At 43.0% G+C, this 14,997-nt stretch overlaps 1 protein-coding gene across 1 annotated transcript in view; it reads right to left on the bottom strand.

The window, feature by feature from the left end:
- Positions 1 to 375: 375 nt before the first annotated feature.
- The window catches only part of MUC16 (mucin 16, cell surface associated), a gene marked incomplete at its 5' end in the record, with an annotated part of 73,418 nt that continues 58,796 nt past the window's right edge, over positions 376 to 14,997 (bottom strand). The window contains 11 exons of the mRNA XM_084885349.1: positions 376 to 1,357; positions 3,201 to 3,280; positions 3,479 to 3,520; positions 5,145 to 5,311; positions 10,087 to 10,154; positions 10,476 to 10,639; positions 11,702 to 11,850; positions 12,598 to 12,665; positions 13,016 to 13,146; positions 14,563 to 14,735; positions 14,900 to 14,967. Of these exons, the coding sequence (XP_084741475.1) occupies positions 1,307 to 1,357; positions 3,201 to 3,280; positions 3,479 to 3,520; positions 5,145 to 5,311; positions 10,087 to 10,154; positions 10,476 to 10,639; positions 11,702 to 11,850; positions 12,598 to 12,665; positions 13,016 to 13,146; positions 14,563 to 14,735; positions 14,900 to 14,967 (1,161 nt within the window). The 3' untranslated portion in view covers positions 376 to 1,306. The remainder of the gene's footprint in view (positions 1,358 to 3,200; positions 3,281 to 3,478; positions 3,521 to 5,144; positions 5,312 to 10,086; positions 10,155 to 10,475; positions 10,640 to 11,701; positions 11,851 to 12,597; positions 12,666 to 13,015; positions 13,147 to 14,562; positions 14,736 to 14,899; positions 14,968 to 14,997) is intronic.

Consider the following 14,997-nt stretch of genomic DNA (forward strand, 5'->3'; position numbering starts at 1 on the left):
ATTCTTTACCTGCGGTTTCAATAAAAGCCTAGGGGAAGTCAACTTTGAGACCTTATGTCAGAAAATGTCTTTACCTCTTTCTTTGATGGGAGCTTGGCTAGGTGTTTAGTTTCTTAGCAATTGTTTTTCCTTCCTTCCTATTTAATGTTTTTTAGCCTCCATATCTTTATGGGAACAACATGGGAATAAAGCCCCAAGGATGGTTGTATAACGGAGACAATGCATTCTGCACTTGTCAATCATGTTGCTTAGCAGATATGACGATGTCAATAATGGTAGTTCTTATATCATTATTATAATATCCAGGAAGTACATTCTCAGAGAATGTCTGCTTAAGACTGAGGGAACAGAAAGTTCACACCAAAAAAATTGAATGGTTGGCATTAGTTGGACTTTAATTTTTAGCCCTTGGGTATCTTCAGCTGCGGTCATCTGCAAAAGGTGCAGAGATCACACAATCTGTTTTTACAAATCAGGGCAGGACAGTACAGGTGACCCCATGCCAGTGATACTTTGAGCTTCTTTTGAGGAGCTCCTGCTATATCTGTCTTGTTGGATTCTGTGCAGAGAAATATGAAAAAAGACTCATCCTCTCATATTTTCCACCTGAGTTTTATTCACCTGTACTTTCAAAGCAGACACTGTATTTCTAAGGTCTGAGTGTTACTCTGGATTCAGTCTTCCTACATTTCTAGTCATCTCAGGCTCCAAGTCCCAGGGCTGAATGTAGTCATATCTAAGCCATTCCTTCCATCCTGGTCTACTTTCCATCTTGGAGAACCATGAGGAAAGGGACTCCGGAGAGAGAGAGGTTGATCTGGAAGTCCTGGTGAGTCTGAACTTCAGGGAATGAAATAGTGCAAAGGGCACTTGAGATGCCTGGGCTTTGGGGGTGGGAAAACGGAGGCTCAGAGGTAAGTGTGGTTGCTGACTCAGGTTAGGGGAAGTGTGCTGCAAAGTTTCGTAAGAGGGGAAACCTTGCGCTGAAGAGTATAATTTTATACGGCGGCAATTTCTGCTCCAGTTTAGCCAACTCTGGAGTTCCCGAGGGATAAAAGGATATGAAATCACAAGATAAGCCGAAACTAGCTGTTTCCTTCAGGACTTAATGAAGGGGAAGAATTTTATCTTAGTATCCTGAGAACCAGACAGGGGCCACAATAAGAAGGGCCCAGAGAATGCGACGGATCAGTGTGGTTGATTTCTGGTCCAGCCAAGCTCTTTTGGGCCCTGGATGGGAACAGGGGCCTCAGGCAGATCTAGTCATTGCAGCTTCCTCAGGTCTAGGTGTGGCAGGTACCAGTCATCATTGCTGAATCTCAAAATCTCCCTCTTTCTTCAGCAGGCGCATGGTGACCTGTAAAGGTGAGGACAGGGACTCAGCATGGACTGTCTGGCTGTCCAAGTATGAGAGAATACTAGGGAAGAAGCTGGCCAAAGTCACATAGACCAGACGTGTCCCCCTGCTTTAAAACATTTTTTAAAAATTGATTTCTAAAAGAAGGGAGAGAGATAAAGTGATAGAAACATCAATAAGAGAGAATCATGGATTGGCAGCCTCGCCCCTTACTGGGGACTGAGTCAGCACCCTGAGCATATACCATGACCTCATGTTCATGGATCTAAGCTCAACCACTGAGCCACACCAGCCAGGCTTCCTCTCCTCTTTAAATTTAATTTTCTCCATCAGTCTTTTTTCCCCTTTCCTTTTCACCCTTTTTTCTCTTTCTGTTTTTCTCTCCCTGTTTTCACTCTCATTTGTTCTACCATTTTCCCTCTAGTAACCATTTATTTTCCTCATCCTTCTCTCCCTCCTTTTCCCCACACTATAGCTTAATTGATGTGTAACTCATATAAAGTAAACTGCATACATTTCATGTGAATGATTTGAGAAATTTTGATGATAGCTTATTAAATTGTCACCATAATCAAGATAAGGAATACCCATCACCCCAAAAGTGTACTCAAGCTCCTCTGTAATTCCTCATGTAGACACATTCTTATTCCAAGGCAACTGGTGACCTGATTTCTGTCCCTATTCATTAGCTAGTATTTTATAAAGATTGTTTCTAATGGGATCATACAGTCTCTTCTTTACCTATCTTCTTTCACTCAACATGACTATTTGAGATTTATACATGTCATTGCAGGTATTATTAATTATTTCCTTTTTATTTGCTGAGGAAGATCACATTGTGGGATGTGTCATGGTTTGTTTATCCTTCATCTGTTGTTGGACATCTTGATTGTTTTCCATTTGGGGGATAGTACATACAAATCTCTAATGGGCATCTGTGTACAAATCTCTTTGTATGTTTTATTTTCCTGGGATAAGTTGTTAGGAGAGGAATGGCTGTGTAAGTGTATGCAACTTACAGAAGCAACACTGCTAAGCTACTTTTTATAAGCATAACATGAGAATTCCAGCTGCTGCACATATTCACCAACACTTGTTATAGTCAGTCTAAGTAATATTTTAGCCATTCTCACATGTAGGGGTCACTTTACTACTATGATAGACTCAAGACTTTCAGATATATTTCTCTAAGAATTACTGTTGTTAAGAAAAGAAATAGGCAAGCCACACACAGACTGGGAAAAATATTTGCAAAACATGTGCCTATCAGAGGACTTGTATTTCTAATATAGTCATATACCACATAACAACAAGGGTATGACCTAGAAAGGTGCCCTTAGGGGTTGTGTGCATAGCATTTTACTTTATAAAACAACACACAGTTAAATCAAGCACAAGCAAAAATAATGCAATCCCAAGATGTAGTAAACATTAGATGTATGAGACTGCTGCTGGTGTAACACACCATACTGTTTTACAGCCAACGTTTTTATAAGTAGAAAAGTTCACTCTAAAATAATAATAATAAGTATGGCATAGTAAATGCCTAACCAGTAACATAATCCTTTATTATCATTATCAAGTATTATGGCCTATACACAACTTATACTTCGATGCAACTGGAAACGCAGTAGGTGTGCTTGCTTCAAACATAAAGTAATGTGCTTTGCCAGAACCTTATTAAGGCTATGCTGTCACTAGCTGGTAGGAATTTCTCAGCTCCATTATAACCATCACATATGTGGCATACCCTTGATCAACATGTCGCTATGCGATGCATGACTGTATATAAAACACTCTTACAACCCAATAGCAAGAAGACAAAGCATCACTCCTCGCTTACCAGGAAACAGCAGAGCAGGCACATGGTAGCTCCCATGAGTCCCACCAAGGAGAAGAGAAGGATGGCCCAATAGGGGAAACCTGGGGAGACAATTGCTGGGCTGAGCCACCTTCTCTCATTCCCCAGGGATCTTGCTTCCTCCCCACTGTGTCTCAATAGTCGGTGACATGGGTTGGCCAACTGTAGTTATCATACAAGCTCCTGTGTGCATGTGTCTCTGGGATGAGGCACAGCATCAAGACATTCCCTCCCCACCCTGGGGCTGCCTGGAGGCTCACCAGAATTCTCAGTCAGGGCATCGGTTCTGTTTGAAGAGTACCCTGGAAGTGAATAAAATGGAGAAGTGTGTTTTACTCTGTTTAATAAAACTCCTCAAACACACGGAAAAATAGAACAATACCATAAACATCCCTCACCTAGTTTTAGCAATGTATAGTTCACCCAATGAAAACAGTATTTCACCCAATGCACAAATTATTAACAGTTGCCACTCTTGCCTCATCCCATATTTTCACTGAATATTAAAGTAGACGTCACTAATCTCACTCAATTTCAGTTTGCATCCCTAAAAAATGAGATGCTATGGCCTACATAACCCATTGTCACACTACAATAGTGTATTAAATCAAATTTCTACTTTTGGGCACAGAATATTGAAAGTGGGCTGGACCATCTTAATGATTTTCAAGGGAGAATAGTTCATCCAAGTTTAAAAGCACACGAGATCTCTCTAAATATGTAAATTACAACTCATAATCTCTTTTGTCAGCCTAGATTCTCATTTACCTCCGTTCCTTTACCACATTGTTTTATACTCATTTCCCAGGATTCAACTATAATATAATTTCTACAGGAAGCCTTCTCTGATTACCACTCTCAAGTATGGGTTGATTTACATAAAATAATTTACTAATGACAACTGCCTATTCTTGTAATTTTCTACTACAATATAAACTCCATGAGTGTAGGAACACATTGTACCCTTTGGGCAGGGTAGGAGGGTTTCTGGTCCCCTACTTTTCCCTAGCAAACTTTTTTTTTTGTTTTTTTTAAAGAGAGTGAAAGGCAGGGTGGAAGGGAGGGAGGTGGAGAGAGAGAGAAATATCAATGTGATAGAGAGACATCAATTGGTTGCCTCCTGCATGTGCCCCAACCAGGCTGGGGATGGGACCTGCCAACTCAGGTACATGCCCTTGATTGGAATTGAATCGGCAACCCTTCTGAGCTCAGGCTGATATTAACCAATGAGCAACGCTAGCTAGGGCTTCCTATCCAACTTTTTAAGAAGTTCTGCCCAATACAGAGCTGCCACAAGGGGGCTTCTTAAATTACAATTAATTTTAATTAAATGTAATTTAAAAATCTGGTCCCTCCTAACATTAAAATCAGTACAATAAAAATCTGTCTCAGCCATGTCTTATACTCAAAACTTCTATGTGATTGATATGCTGGGCAGCAGAGATAGAGAAATTTCCATCTCTGCAAAAGTTCTATTGGATGGTAATGATCTACAGCAGTACTAGGAAAACTACATACAGCCTTCAAACCAAGTCAGGCCCACTGCCTCTTTTTATACAGCCTGTGGGTCAGAAAGCAGGTCCATCCCATCACACTTATCAAGGCTGGTTCACACATAGTTTGCTGCTGACAGCCCTCACTGACCATTTGACTTTCAGTAGACAAAGGACTCTGAAGTCCAGAGTGGGAAAATGACTAGCCTTAGGGCACAGAGCTATCTAGGTGAAGACAAAGGCCTCCTATATTCCACTGGGCAGCCTTTCCTCTCCTTCAATAGTGGGTAAAGCCAGGGACTGTGCTAACTCAAATCAGCCTCAGAAAGTTCAATGCTGACTCATCCCCAGGCCTCCAGATTCCTAGGAAAGTCCACAGGTGTGGCACTTACCGTAGATCCCCACTCCTGCCCCAATGACCTGGAAGTCTTACCATCCACTAGCACACTGTTTCTGTCCAAGGTAAAGTCCTGTAGCTGGGTGCCATTCTGAGTCAGCTGCAGGAATTCCTCATAGATGGTAACTCTGTCCATTTTCTGTGCCAATGGTGAGAAGTCGCACAGGGAGTCCACCCTAGTGTGGTTGTTGTGGGGGACAGACCTGGAAGCACACAAAGGATGCAGGGATATCTGAATCTCTACCCTGAGCCTAGCTTTCCTGTTCTAGTTCTTGCCAATAGAACTCTCTGCAATGAAGTAAACCTTGTGTCTACACTGTCCAATATAATCATTATTAGCCACAAGTTGTTGCTGAGCACTTAAAATGTGGCTGGTGTGTGTGAGTTTCTCATGTAATGTAATATAATTAATTCAAAACAAATAGCCACAAGGAGAACATCTGTGTAATGCTGGAGTAAGGACTTCTGAAAACCCATATAAATAAGGAGAACACAATAAAAATGGTTGACATAAACTTTACAAAAATACAGAAATGAACCAAAGGCTTGCAACTGATAGATCCTCTCTTCCTCCAACTGATGGATGGAAAATGACATAAACTCCACCTGCAGCTTGACATTCCTAAGCACTGAACCACCAACCAGCACCTGCCAAATACCCTAAGCCCCCAATTCCTAAGTCCCTAGGTCCCTAATCATATGCCTTACATGAAACTACAATCAATGTGTGCTGAGTGCCCTAAGCCCCGTCCCCTCTCTTTTCTCCCCTTAAATGGTGCCTGAACCCCGGCCCCCTCTCTCTTTCTTCTCTGGAAAGCAGCTGGCAGTGGTACTCTTCTCTTCAATAAAGCCTGTGTCCTGGTCCTGGTCTCTGGCCCTCTCTGTTTCATCTTTCATACTGGAGCCGAAATCCGGGATCGAACCAGGGACCTTTAATGTTGCCGAACTTGGGTGAGCCAGGAAAATCCTTAGGCCTAGCCCTGAGCTTCTAACACCTTCTCTGGCTCTGCTCATTGGCTTGGTTCTGAGTTGATTGGCCTGTTCAGAACACCTCTCAAACCCTGCAGTACCAGGACATGTGGGAATCTCATCGCTTTCTTACTGGTAGGCCTCAGGGACCTTCCTGACCCCTCCCCCCACCCCATCCTGGTTCCCTTGATCTGGAAGGGCCTCAGAGTTTTCTCGTCTACTCGGCTACGCATTCTACGTTCTACGCTCTATGTTCACGTTCTATGTTCTATGTTCTACAAAAGCCCAGGCGCCTGGCCAGGAAAACTCTGTTCTCCATGGGAAAGATTTCAGGGTGATGATGACCTTGGGAACTTTTCTCGTCTCTTTCTCTACAGGTTTGTTACGGGAAAAGAAGGACACTTCTTATTCCCTCCCCAACTTCTCAGTGGCCCTTTCCCTCCCATCTTGGGAGCCTCTCAATCCAAACCCCCTCGAAAAAAATTGGCACTTTTGGTTCCAATCTGGCTACATCAAACCAAAAAAGCTCATTTAAAACGGCACTTTTGATTCCAATATCCTCCGCCAAACTGCCTTGTAAAATGGCATTCCAATATCCTCCGAAATCTAGATAATTTTTGCCACCGGACAAGGAAGCCTCAGAGATTCCTACGAACAGGCTTCCCTCTCCCCTCCACCCCCACTCTTACCCCACGCTTTACTCCTCACATTCCTCCCATCAGATCCTCCTCTGGAAGTCCTCTCTGCCCTCTCAAACACCTTTCTCTGACTTCTGACTCTTTAGAACCAGTGGATCATTCCTCTCCATGTGTCTCACTCCCGCCACCTCCTTACAACCCTACTGCGAAAACTGCATCCCAAGACCTACTGCCTGAGAATTCTAATCTCCCACCCTCCTCTGCACTTGCATGCTCTCCTCCACCTCCCCTTGCTCCTCCCCCTCCTTTCCCTGCGCCTGTGGGCTCTCCCCGAATCTCCACCCCGTATTCCCAGGCAGCTGGCCAGTTCCCCCTGCGGGAGGTTGTAGGGACAGAGGGCATCCTTTGGGTAGCCATTCCCTTCTCACTTTCTCATCTTTCTTAAATATGAGATATCTTTTCTGATATCTACATCAAAGAATTCAAATACATTACTCAATCTTATGATCTTACCTGGCACGATATTTTTATCATTCTCACTTCCTCCCTAACTCCATCAGACAAAGACCGGGTCTGGGACACAACTCAGCAGATTGCAGACGAAGCCCACACTCGTAACAACTCCAATCCTATTGGCACCCTTGCAGTTCCCCGGAGAGATTCCGACTGGAACTACCAAATTGGACATCAGAATAGAGAGGCACGGAATAATATGCTTGACAATATTATCCAGGCTCTTCACAGGCTGGCTAATAAGGTGGTAAATTATGATAAAATAAAGGAGATTACCCAGCGTCCACAGGAAAACCCTGGAGAATTCCTTGAACGCCTTTCACAGGAGCTTGAAAAATATACCTGTATTGATCCTACTTCCCCAGCGGGTACAGCCTTACTACACTCCCACTTTATATCCCAGTCATCCCTAGACATAGGAAAAAAAACTAAGAGGCTTGAGGAGGGGCCCGAGACTCCCCAGAAAGAACTTCTTTGTGTGGCCTTTAAGGTCTTCCATAATAGAGAACAGGAAAAGGAGGACCTTAAAAAAAGAGACCAGGAAAATTATCTTATGTTGGCAAAGGCCCTAAAGGGCTCCACACCCAAGGCTCCATGCTAAAAGGAAGGCCTACATCAGGCCCACTGGGAGCCTGCTTCAAATGTAAATAGCAGAGATATTGGGCAAGACATTGCCCAAAACCGAGGCCCCCTCTTGGCCCATGTCAAAACTGGCAATTGGAGGGGCATTGGGGAGTTGATTGCCCCAGTCGTTGAAGGGAGGGTGGATCTTCCTCTCTAATAAAAACCCCCACATCAGGATCCACAACAGATCTGCTGGGACTGGCAACAGAGGACTGATGGGGCCCTGGGTCTCTGGCCCCAGTGGTGATCACGCATCAGGAGCCCAGGGTAAATCTTCGTGTAGCAGGTAAGCCGGTCTCTTTCCTTGTTGATATAGGGACCACATACTCCACCTTGCCCGAATTTTCAGGCCCCTTAATGCCATCCATCACTACTATTGTGGGAGTTTCGGAAACAAAGACCACCCCTCCAGTAACTCAACCCCTCCTCTGTACCTTTGAGATAATACAGTTCACACACTGTTTCTTAGTTATTCCCCAATGCCTCACCCCTTTACTGGTGAGAGACATCCTATCTAAATTCCATGCAACGTCTCACTGACTCCCTCTGCCCACACATCCTCAGTCTCTATCTTTCTTGCCTCTGCTGCTGACTCAGACTTGGCCTTGGTCATTCCTCCATTACCTCCAGATAAAGTCAACCCTATAGTCTAGGACACCTACAACCCATCCATTGCCAAACACCACACTCCCGTCCTTATCATGGTCCCGGTCTCTGGTCCTCTCTGTTTCATCTTTCAGCAACAATCTGAGGTGTGTTTAGTTATAAGAAATGGCTGAATCATGACAGTAAGCGCTCTGGCATTATAACCTGCATGTTCCCATTCTGTGCTTACAATGTCCTCAGGAACTGTGAAAAGCATCAGTCTCAGAACCATGTAACTGTGAAAAACAGTAGTCACATAGCCATCATGGGTTTGGAGCTCCCCAAAAGATGCATCCCAGTTTGTTTCCATTTGTGGCATCCCCTTGAAATATCCCCATTTTCAGGGCTTGTTTTTCTCTGACTCAGCTTGCTCAGCAAGGAAGGTCTATCCCCAGGGAACTTCCTAAAAACAATCATTGGTAACTGTTTTTGCATTGTAACTGCATGAGGGAGCAATATTATTTGAGGCAGCCAAGAGCCGAGCCAGAAACTTAAGATAAAAATTGAAAGAATGAGATGTCTCCAGTGGTCTTTGAAAGTCTCCAATGAATTTGAGGGGATGTAGAAGGCCTCAAGAGTACAGGTCTGGGTGCATGCTCAGGAAAGACTTGAAAGATCTTAATCACTAATCCCTACCTGAAAAAAAGTTATCTTAATATATTAAAAACTGACTGATGAAATACACCACAGTTATAGGATAAAGCACAAATATTCATTATCTTAATACACACAAAAAAGAATTTCACAAAATAGGCCTTTTATGATTTAAAAGAAACCCTCAACAACTTGGAGATTTTAAAAAGAAACCTTCTCAATGTGATAAACAGAATCCAAAAACAACAACAACAACAACACACAAAACACCACACACACAAAAAACAAAACAAAAACAAAAACAAAAAATAACCAGAAAACCTCCCAATAAACAAAAAACCCACAAATCCCCACAAAAAATCTACAGCTAATACAGTATTATAGTCAATGGTAAAAGACAGAATGATTTCCTCTAAGACCAATGACAAAACAAGTATGTCTTCTCTCATCTCTTATATTAACTGTACTAGAGGTTCTAACGAGAGCAATTGGGCAAGAAAAGGAAATGAAAGGCATCTAGATTGGAAAAGAAGACATAAAAATGTGATCTGAACTGCGTTTTGCAGATGATGTGCTATTGTATATGAAAAAGTCTGAGAAATAAACACACAGAATCGTATGTGAACAATATTTCAATCGATGTATAACAATTTAACTGCCACATAGGGTTGTGGCTTCTCTACTGGACAACAGGATTAGATGCTGAATTTTAAGTCATCTCACGATAGCCCCATCTTGTATGGGTTGTGGACTCAGGAGCTGATTTCTAAAGAAATGTTTTCTATAAGTCATATCTCATGGACCCCAGAACAGGTACCTCCATTTCTAGCGAGGCTATTTTTTTAAAGTAACAGTTCTACATCACTAGGGCTCTCTTCTGTAACAGCTAGGAACTAAGAGATCATAGCATAGAGATTCTCTTACCTAAAGAAGATAGTATATCCTTTATGTAAAAGAGGAGTTTACAGAGGCATTAGGCCTGATTTGGAACTCACCTGAATGCTACAACTTGGCAACCAGAAAAATAACTCCTGATGCTGCTGTTTTGGAAGAGCTGGTTGAGCTGAAACAGAAGGTAAAGTTTCATCAGAACCCCAGGCTTTCTCAGAGAATGTTCAGCCACTGAACAAACTTCTCCATCTATTTTTTTCTTGGCTCAACAAAGACTAGTGAAGGTATGTGTGTCCAAAAAAGGCTTTGTTCCAGGAAGGACTTAGCTACATGACCCTGGGACAGCTGGTGAACCTTTTGTACCTATTTCTTCATTTGCAAAATGGCAATAAGAACTGGTATTCATGAATTGTTATGAAAGTCACCATTTGACTACCTGGATCTATAGGTCAGTCTCCACATGGAAACAGAGTGGAACCAACTGCATTCTCACCGCATTCTCCATGCTTCTTTTGTTCCGCTGGTGTGTGGTGGTGCCTGGCAGGCCTATGTCCTGAACATAGAGTAGATTGGTGACAGTGAAATTCAGATGGAAGTGCTGAGGGCTGGGACTGCTTGTTGGTTTATCTGTTGACAGATGAACTGATGCCTCCAGTTCTAGAATAAAAAGAGAGTATAAAATTCTAATACCTGGGAAAGGACCTAACAAGAGGTCATTTAAACCAGTCTACTTAGTTCTGGTAATGTGACCTGAACTGTTTTTTTTTAAGATGGGCTCCAGGAGACCCTGCATCCACCTGTCCATCTTGAATCTATTCATTTATTTACCTGTGTAACCCCCTATCCATCAAGAATTCTGAGAGTTCCCTAGGATGTCTGGGAGAGTAGAATGGACCTCTCTGAGGTATAGTTGGCAAGTGTAAGTTCTGGCCAACCCAGCAGGCAACTGTCACATACCTTTGTTGGCCTAGGTTCCTAATGTTTTTTGCTGCTTCCAGTCTCCTTCCCCCTCTCAATCCATTCTCCACAAAGCACACAGAAAACAAGCTTTCAAAAGTAGAACTTAAAGTGTTTTGTGTTCCTCCACAAACCATTCCAGTGCCCAAGAAAGTCCCTGAACACTTCTTTAGCCTCAACTGTCACCTTTCCAATGTCAAAGTGCATGTACCAGCCACAACATACCTCTTATAGCTTCCCCAAATATGCTCTTTTTATCTTCTAAATAGATAAAAGACACATGTATCACAATTATTTATCTCCTGTTGCCCACAGGCTAAGTCATGTTCTCCATCACATCTTAGTGTCTTCATCACTTCCCTAGAAAACATTCTAAGACAGGAATGTGTGTCCCTCCTTGAAATCCCTTTATAGAAATTTTCACAATGCATCATCAGTACCTATTAACTTGCATTAAATAATAGTTGGATGAATGAACAATGAATGACTCACAAATAGAGGGCTTAAAAAGGCAACTCATTTGGGGATGGAAAATATTGTGTAAACATAAGCATTCCTTTGAGGGTAATTGCTACATATTCTCTTTCTGCCTCAAGTTGGATGATCCATGGCCATGAACATGGGTCATCAACATGGGCCTCCAAAAGAGTACCACTTTTCCCTCCCGAGCCTACATCTGTTCCATTGCTACTGAGATGACCCGACCCATCCTTCCTCAAAGCCCATCTCCACAAGCCATGAAACCAGTCCCCCATCTTGTACCTGTCACTTGAATATCTGCCAGATGGTAGGTGGCACCCAGCCAGTGGGATGAAGCATTGAGGGTCTTGTCTAGAAAAACTTGTTTCACCATTCTGGGGTCTATACTGGAGGAGAACAGTTCCTGGATAGTGACTCTCACGGAGCCCAGCCTAGAATCAGAGACCATGGGGACTCAGCCAGCACCCAACACCAGCAGTGTCCCCTGAGTTCCTACTTTATGTAAAGTGTTTAGGAGTTGAGAATAAAAGCAATAACAGTAATAATAATGAACATCTACTAGGCACTTCTAAGAAATGACTTACATATTCCCTTATCATCACTGCAGTGGAAGGTATTATTGCAAATATCCCCACAAAGAAACTGAAGTTAGGAAATACTCAACATTCAATATTCAACTTCAATATTCAAAACAATAAGCCTCATGATCCTCCTTTACAGTGTAGATTTCCTAGTTCCTCCCTCGATCCTTCAGAGACTGAGTGCATTCCCAACTTCGACAATTCTTGGGTTGTTTACTTTGCTGAACCTCAGTTTTCCCATTGGAACAATGGGGACAATAATTGTATCCACCTCATGGGGCTGTGATGAAAATTAAGTAAGATGATCATGCATGAAAGTGCTCAGCAGAGAGGCTGGCCATGGTAAATCTTATTATTGAGCTGATATTGGTTGAAAGTGTCCAGAAGAGGAGAAGGTGGTAGGTACAGACGGTTGGTGGCCCCATGAGGTTAGTCATTTACCCACCCCTGAAAACCTATAGAAGGAGATGGTAGGATTAGCTGACAGGGATGTGGGGATAATGGGCACAATGTTAGGACTTTCAGAATAAGATATGCCACAGGAGCTCAGAGCAAAAGCCAGCAACTCAGCCAATACTTCCAATCTCCTCAACTTACTTCAAGTCAGTAACCAGGCAGGAGTAGAATGCATCTCCTAGCTGGCTGCCTCTGTAGAGTTTGGTGACCTAGAATGAAAAGGAGAAAAAGTGGGTGAGAGAGAAGTCTCTAGGGGCTGGAGGCAGCCACTGGAGGCAGTGAAAGAACACAGGCCTTGGAGCAAGGGAGAACTGAGTTCAAATCCTTGCTCTGCCCCCAATTCACTATGTGACTTTAGGCACAGAATTCCCATTTCTGGGCCTTACTTTGCTCATATGGGAATGGGGAAGGCAGACAAGGTTCTGCCTCCAGAAACGGAGAGAACTCAGAAAATTTGGGTAAAGTGAAGTGTTGAAATAACCAGTTAATAGATGTAAGTTAGAGGAATGAGATGGGTACCCAGGGCAAGGAGATATAAGGTGGATGAGAGAGACTACACCTTGTCCTGGATGTCCCTCAGCAGGGAGGTGTACTCAGAGGACATGGGGTCTGAGTTGCTGAGGTTCCAGTTGATGATGCGGAAATTTAGCTGGTACTCACTCTGAATAGATAAATCCTGTGGAGCATAGCCTAGGGCCATGAAAAGAAAGAAATGTCAAGATGCTCAGCATTTATTTTTCTTTTTACTATTTTTAATATATATTTTTATTGATTTCAGAGAGTAAGAGGGAGAGATAGAAACATCAATGATGAGAGAGAATAACTGATTGGCTGTCTCTTGCATGCCCCCTACTGGGGATCAAGCCTGCAACTGGAAAGGGACTCCAACAATGATCTCCTGGTTCATAGATTGATGGTTCACCACTGAACTACACAGGCCAAGCAAGATGCTCAGCTTTTATCATGGAGGTATGGCAGCACAGAGGTTCATGCCCTGGAAAATGTAGGGGTTCCCAAATGGAAAGTCACGCAAAGAGGGGAAAACTCAGAGTTTTATAGGGATTCTCGCGAACCAAGTTTTAATGTTTGTGCTTATGCAGTTACCACTTTGTAGAATGCTTTTTCACCATCTTCTTGGAAAACTCCTATGCAAGCTTCAGAACCCCAAAGGTATGGATCTCTAGGAGAGTAGGAACCCACCCATCTATCTTGTTCCTGTCATGTCCTGGTATCTAACACAGGTCTGGGCACATAATATTTTTCAGGAAGCCTTCCTTGACTTGTTCCCTTCCCATCTCTCATTCCATAGCAACCAGTTATATAATGTTGATGCTATTTTTGTGTACCTAAGTAATCACTTGACTATGAGTTTTCCAGGGACAAGAGCTGTGTCTTTTATCTCCATACCCACCCAACACATGCTTTGGGACAGAATTGTCACACATGTGTATTTGTTGAATGAATGAATGGGAACTGCAGCAGATACCTACAGATGAGGGGCTGATTTTCTCATCTTTTATTTGTTCATTCATTCATTGAATACCACAATGTGTCAACTTATTAAGAACTAAGGATCCAGAATCCCAATAGGCAAATCCTGATTTTGTAGCGTTAGACAATAAAACAAGTAATTGCAGTAAAGTTTGGTAAGTGTTGGTGTACAGCAAGGTCTCTCATCTTCAGAACTACTGCCATTTGGGGTATATGATTCTTGGTGGTGGGGTTCTCCTGTATATTGAAGGTTATTAGCAACATCTCAGCCTCTGTCCACTAGATGTCAGTTGCACCTTCCCCCAGTTGTGATAATTAAAAATGTCTCCAGACATTGCCAATGTCTACTGGGGGAGCAGAATTGCCCCTGGGTGAGAACAACTGGCTTTGAGAAACCTTGCTTAGATACTATGTGTCTATAATTTTGATTTTGCATTAAAATATATTAATTTGGTTAAAGAATTTCATGTTTTTACCAGAAATAATAGGAAATACCCTCCCAATGGAGCTTGTGGAGGGTATCTCCCATCCTGAGCTTAGATCAATTTCTTAAAGAGGAAATAAAATAAGACATGTAATGGACACTGTAAATCCAAGTTCAGCATAAAGACTCACCATTGACAAAGAGGCTGCCCCTGACCAGGGTATAGGGACCCATTTGGGTGACACTGTGGGTCAGCTGGCTCAGCTCCCAGTAAAGTCGATTTCTGTCTAGCCCGGGGTTCAAGGGCTCAGGGTGATAGGTGCAGATGACATCCACCCTGGTGGCTGCCCCATCTTTCTCAGGCCTGAGGAGAGAGGCATGTGAGAACTCTAGAAGAGAGAGATCCTGAAACTGCTGGGTGTGGGGGCCATAAAGATGGAGAAGCTAATGTGACATCAATGGGAAGACTGAAAAAGGGGTGGTCGCCATAAGTGGCCATTATGGCAAATGCTCAGGAAAGAGTCTTACCTGAGGGAGATCAGTCTGCAACCTGAGTAGTAGGGGCCCAGACTGCTCTTCATAAACAAGGATCTGAGCTGGAGAGGAAGGAGGAAGAATATGAGCAG

Source organism: Pipistrellus hanaki, assembly GCF_964339955.1.
Source record: "Pipistrellus hanaki genome assembly, chromosome: 5".
Classification (NCBI taxonomy): domain Eukaryota; kingdom Metazoa; phylum Chordata; class Mammalia; order Chiroptera; family Vespertilionidae; genus Pipistrellus; species Pipistrellus hanaki.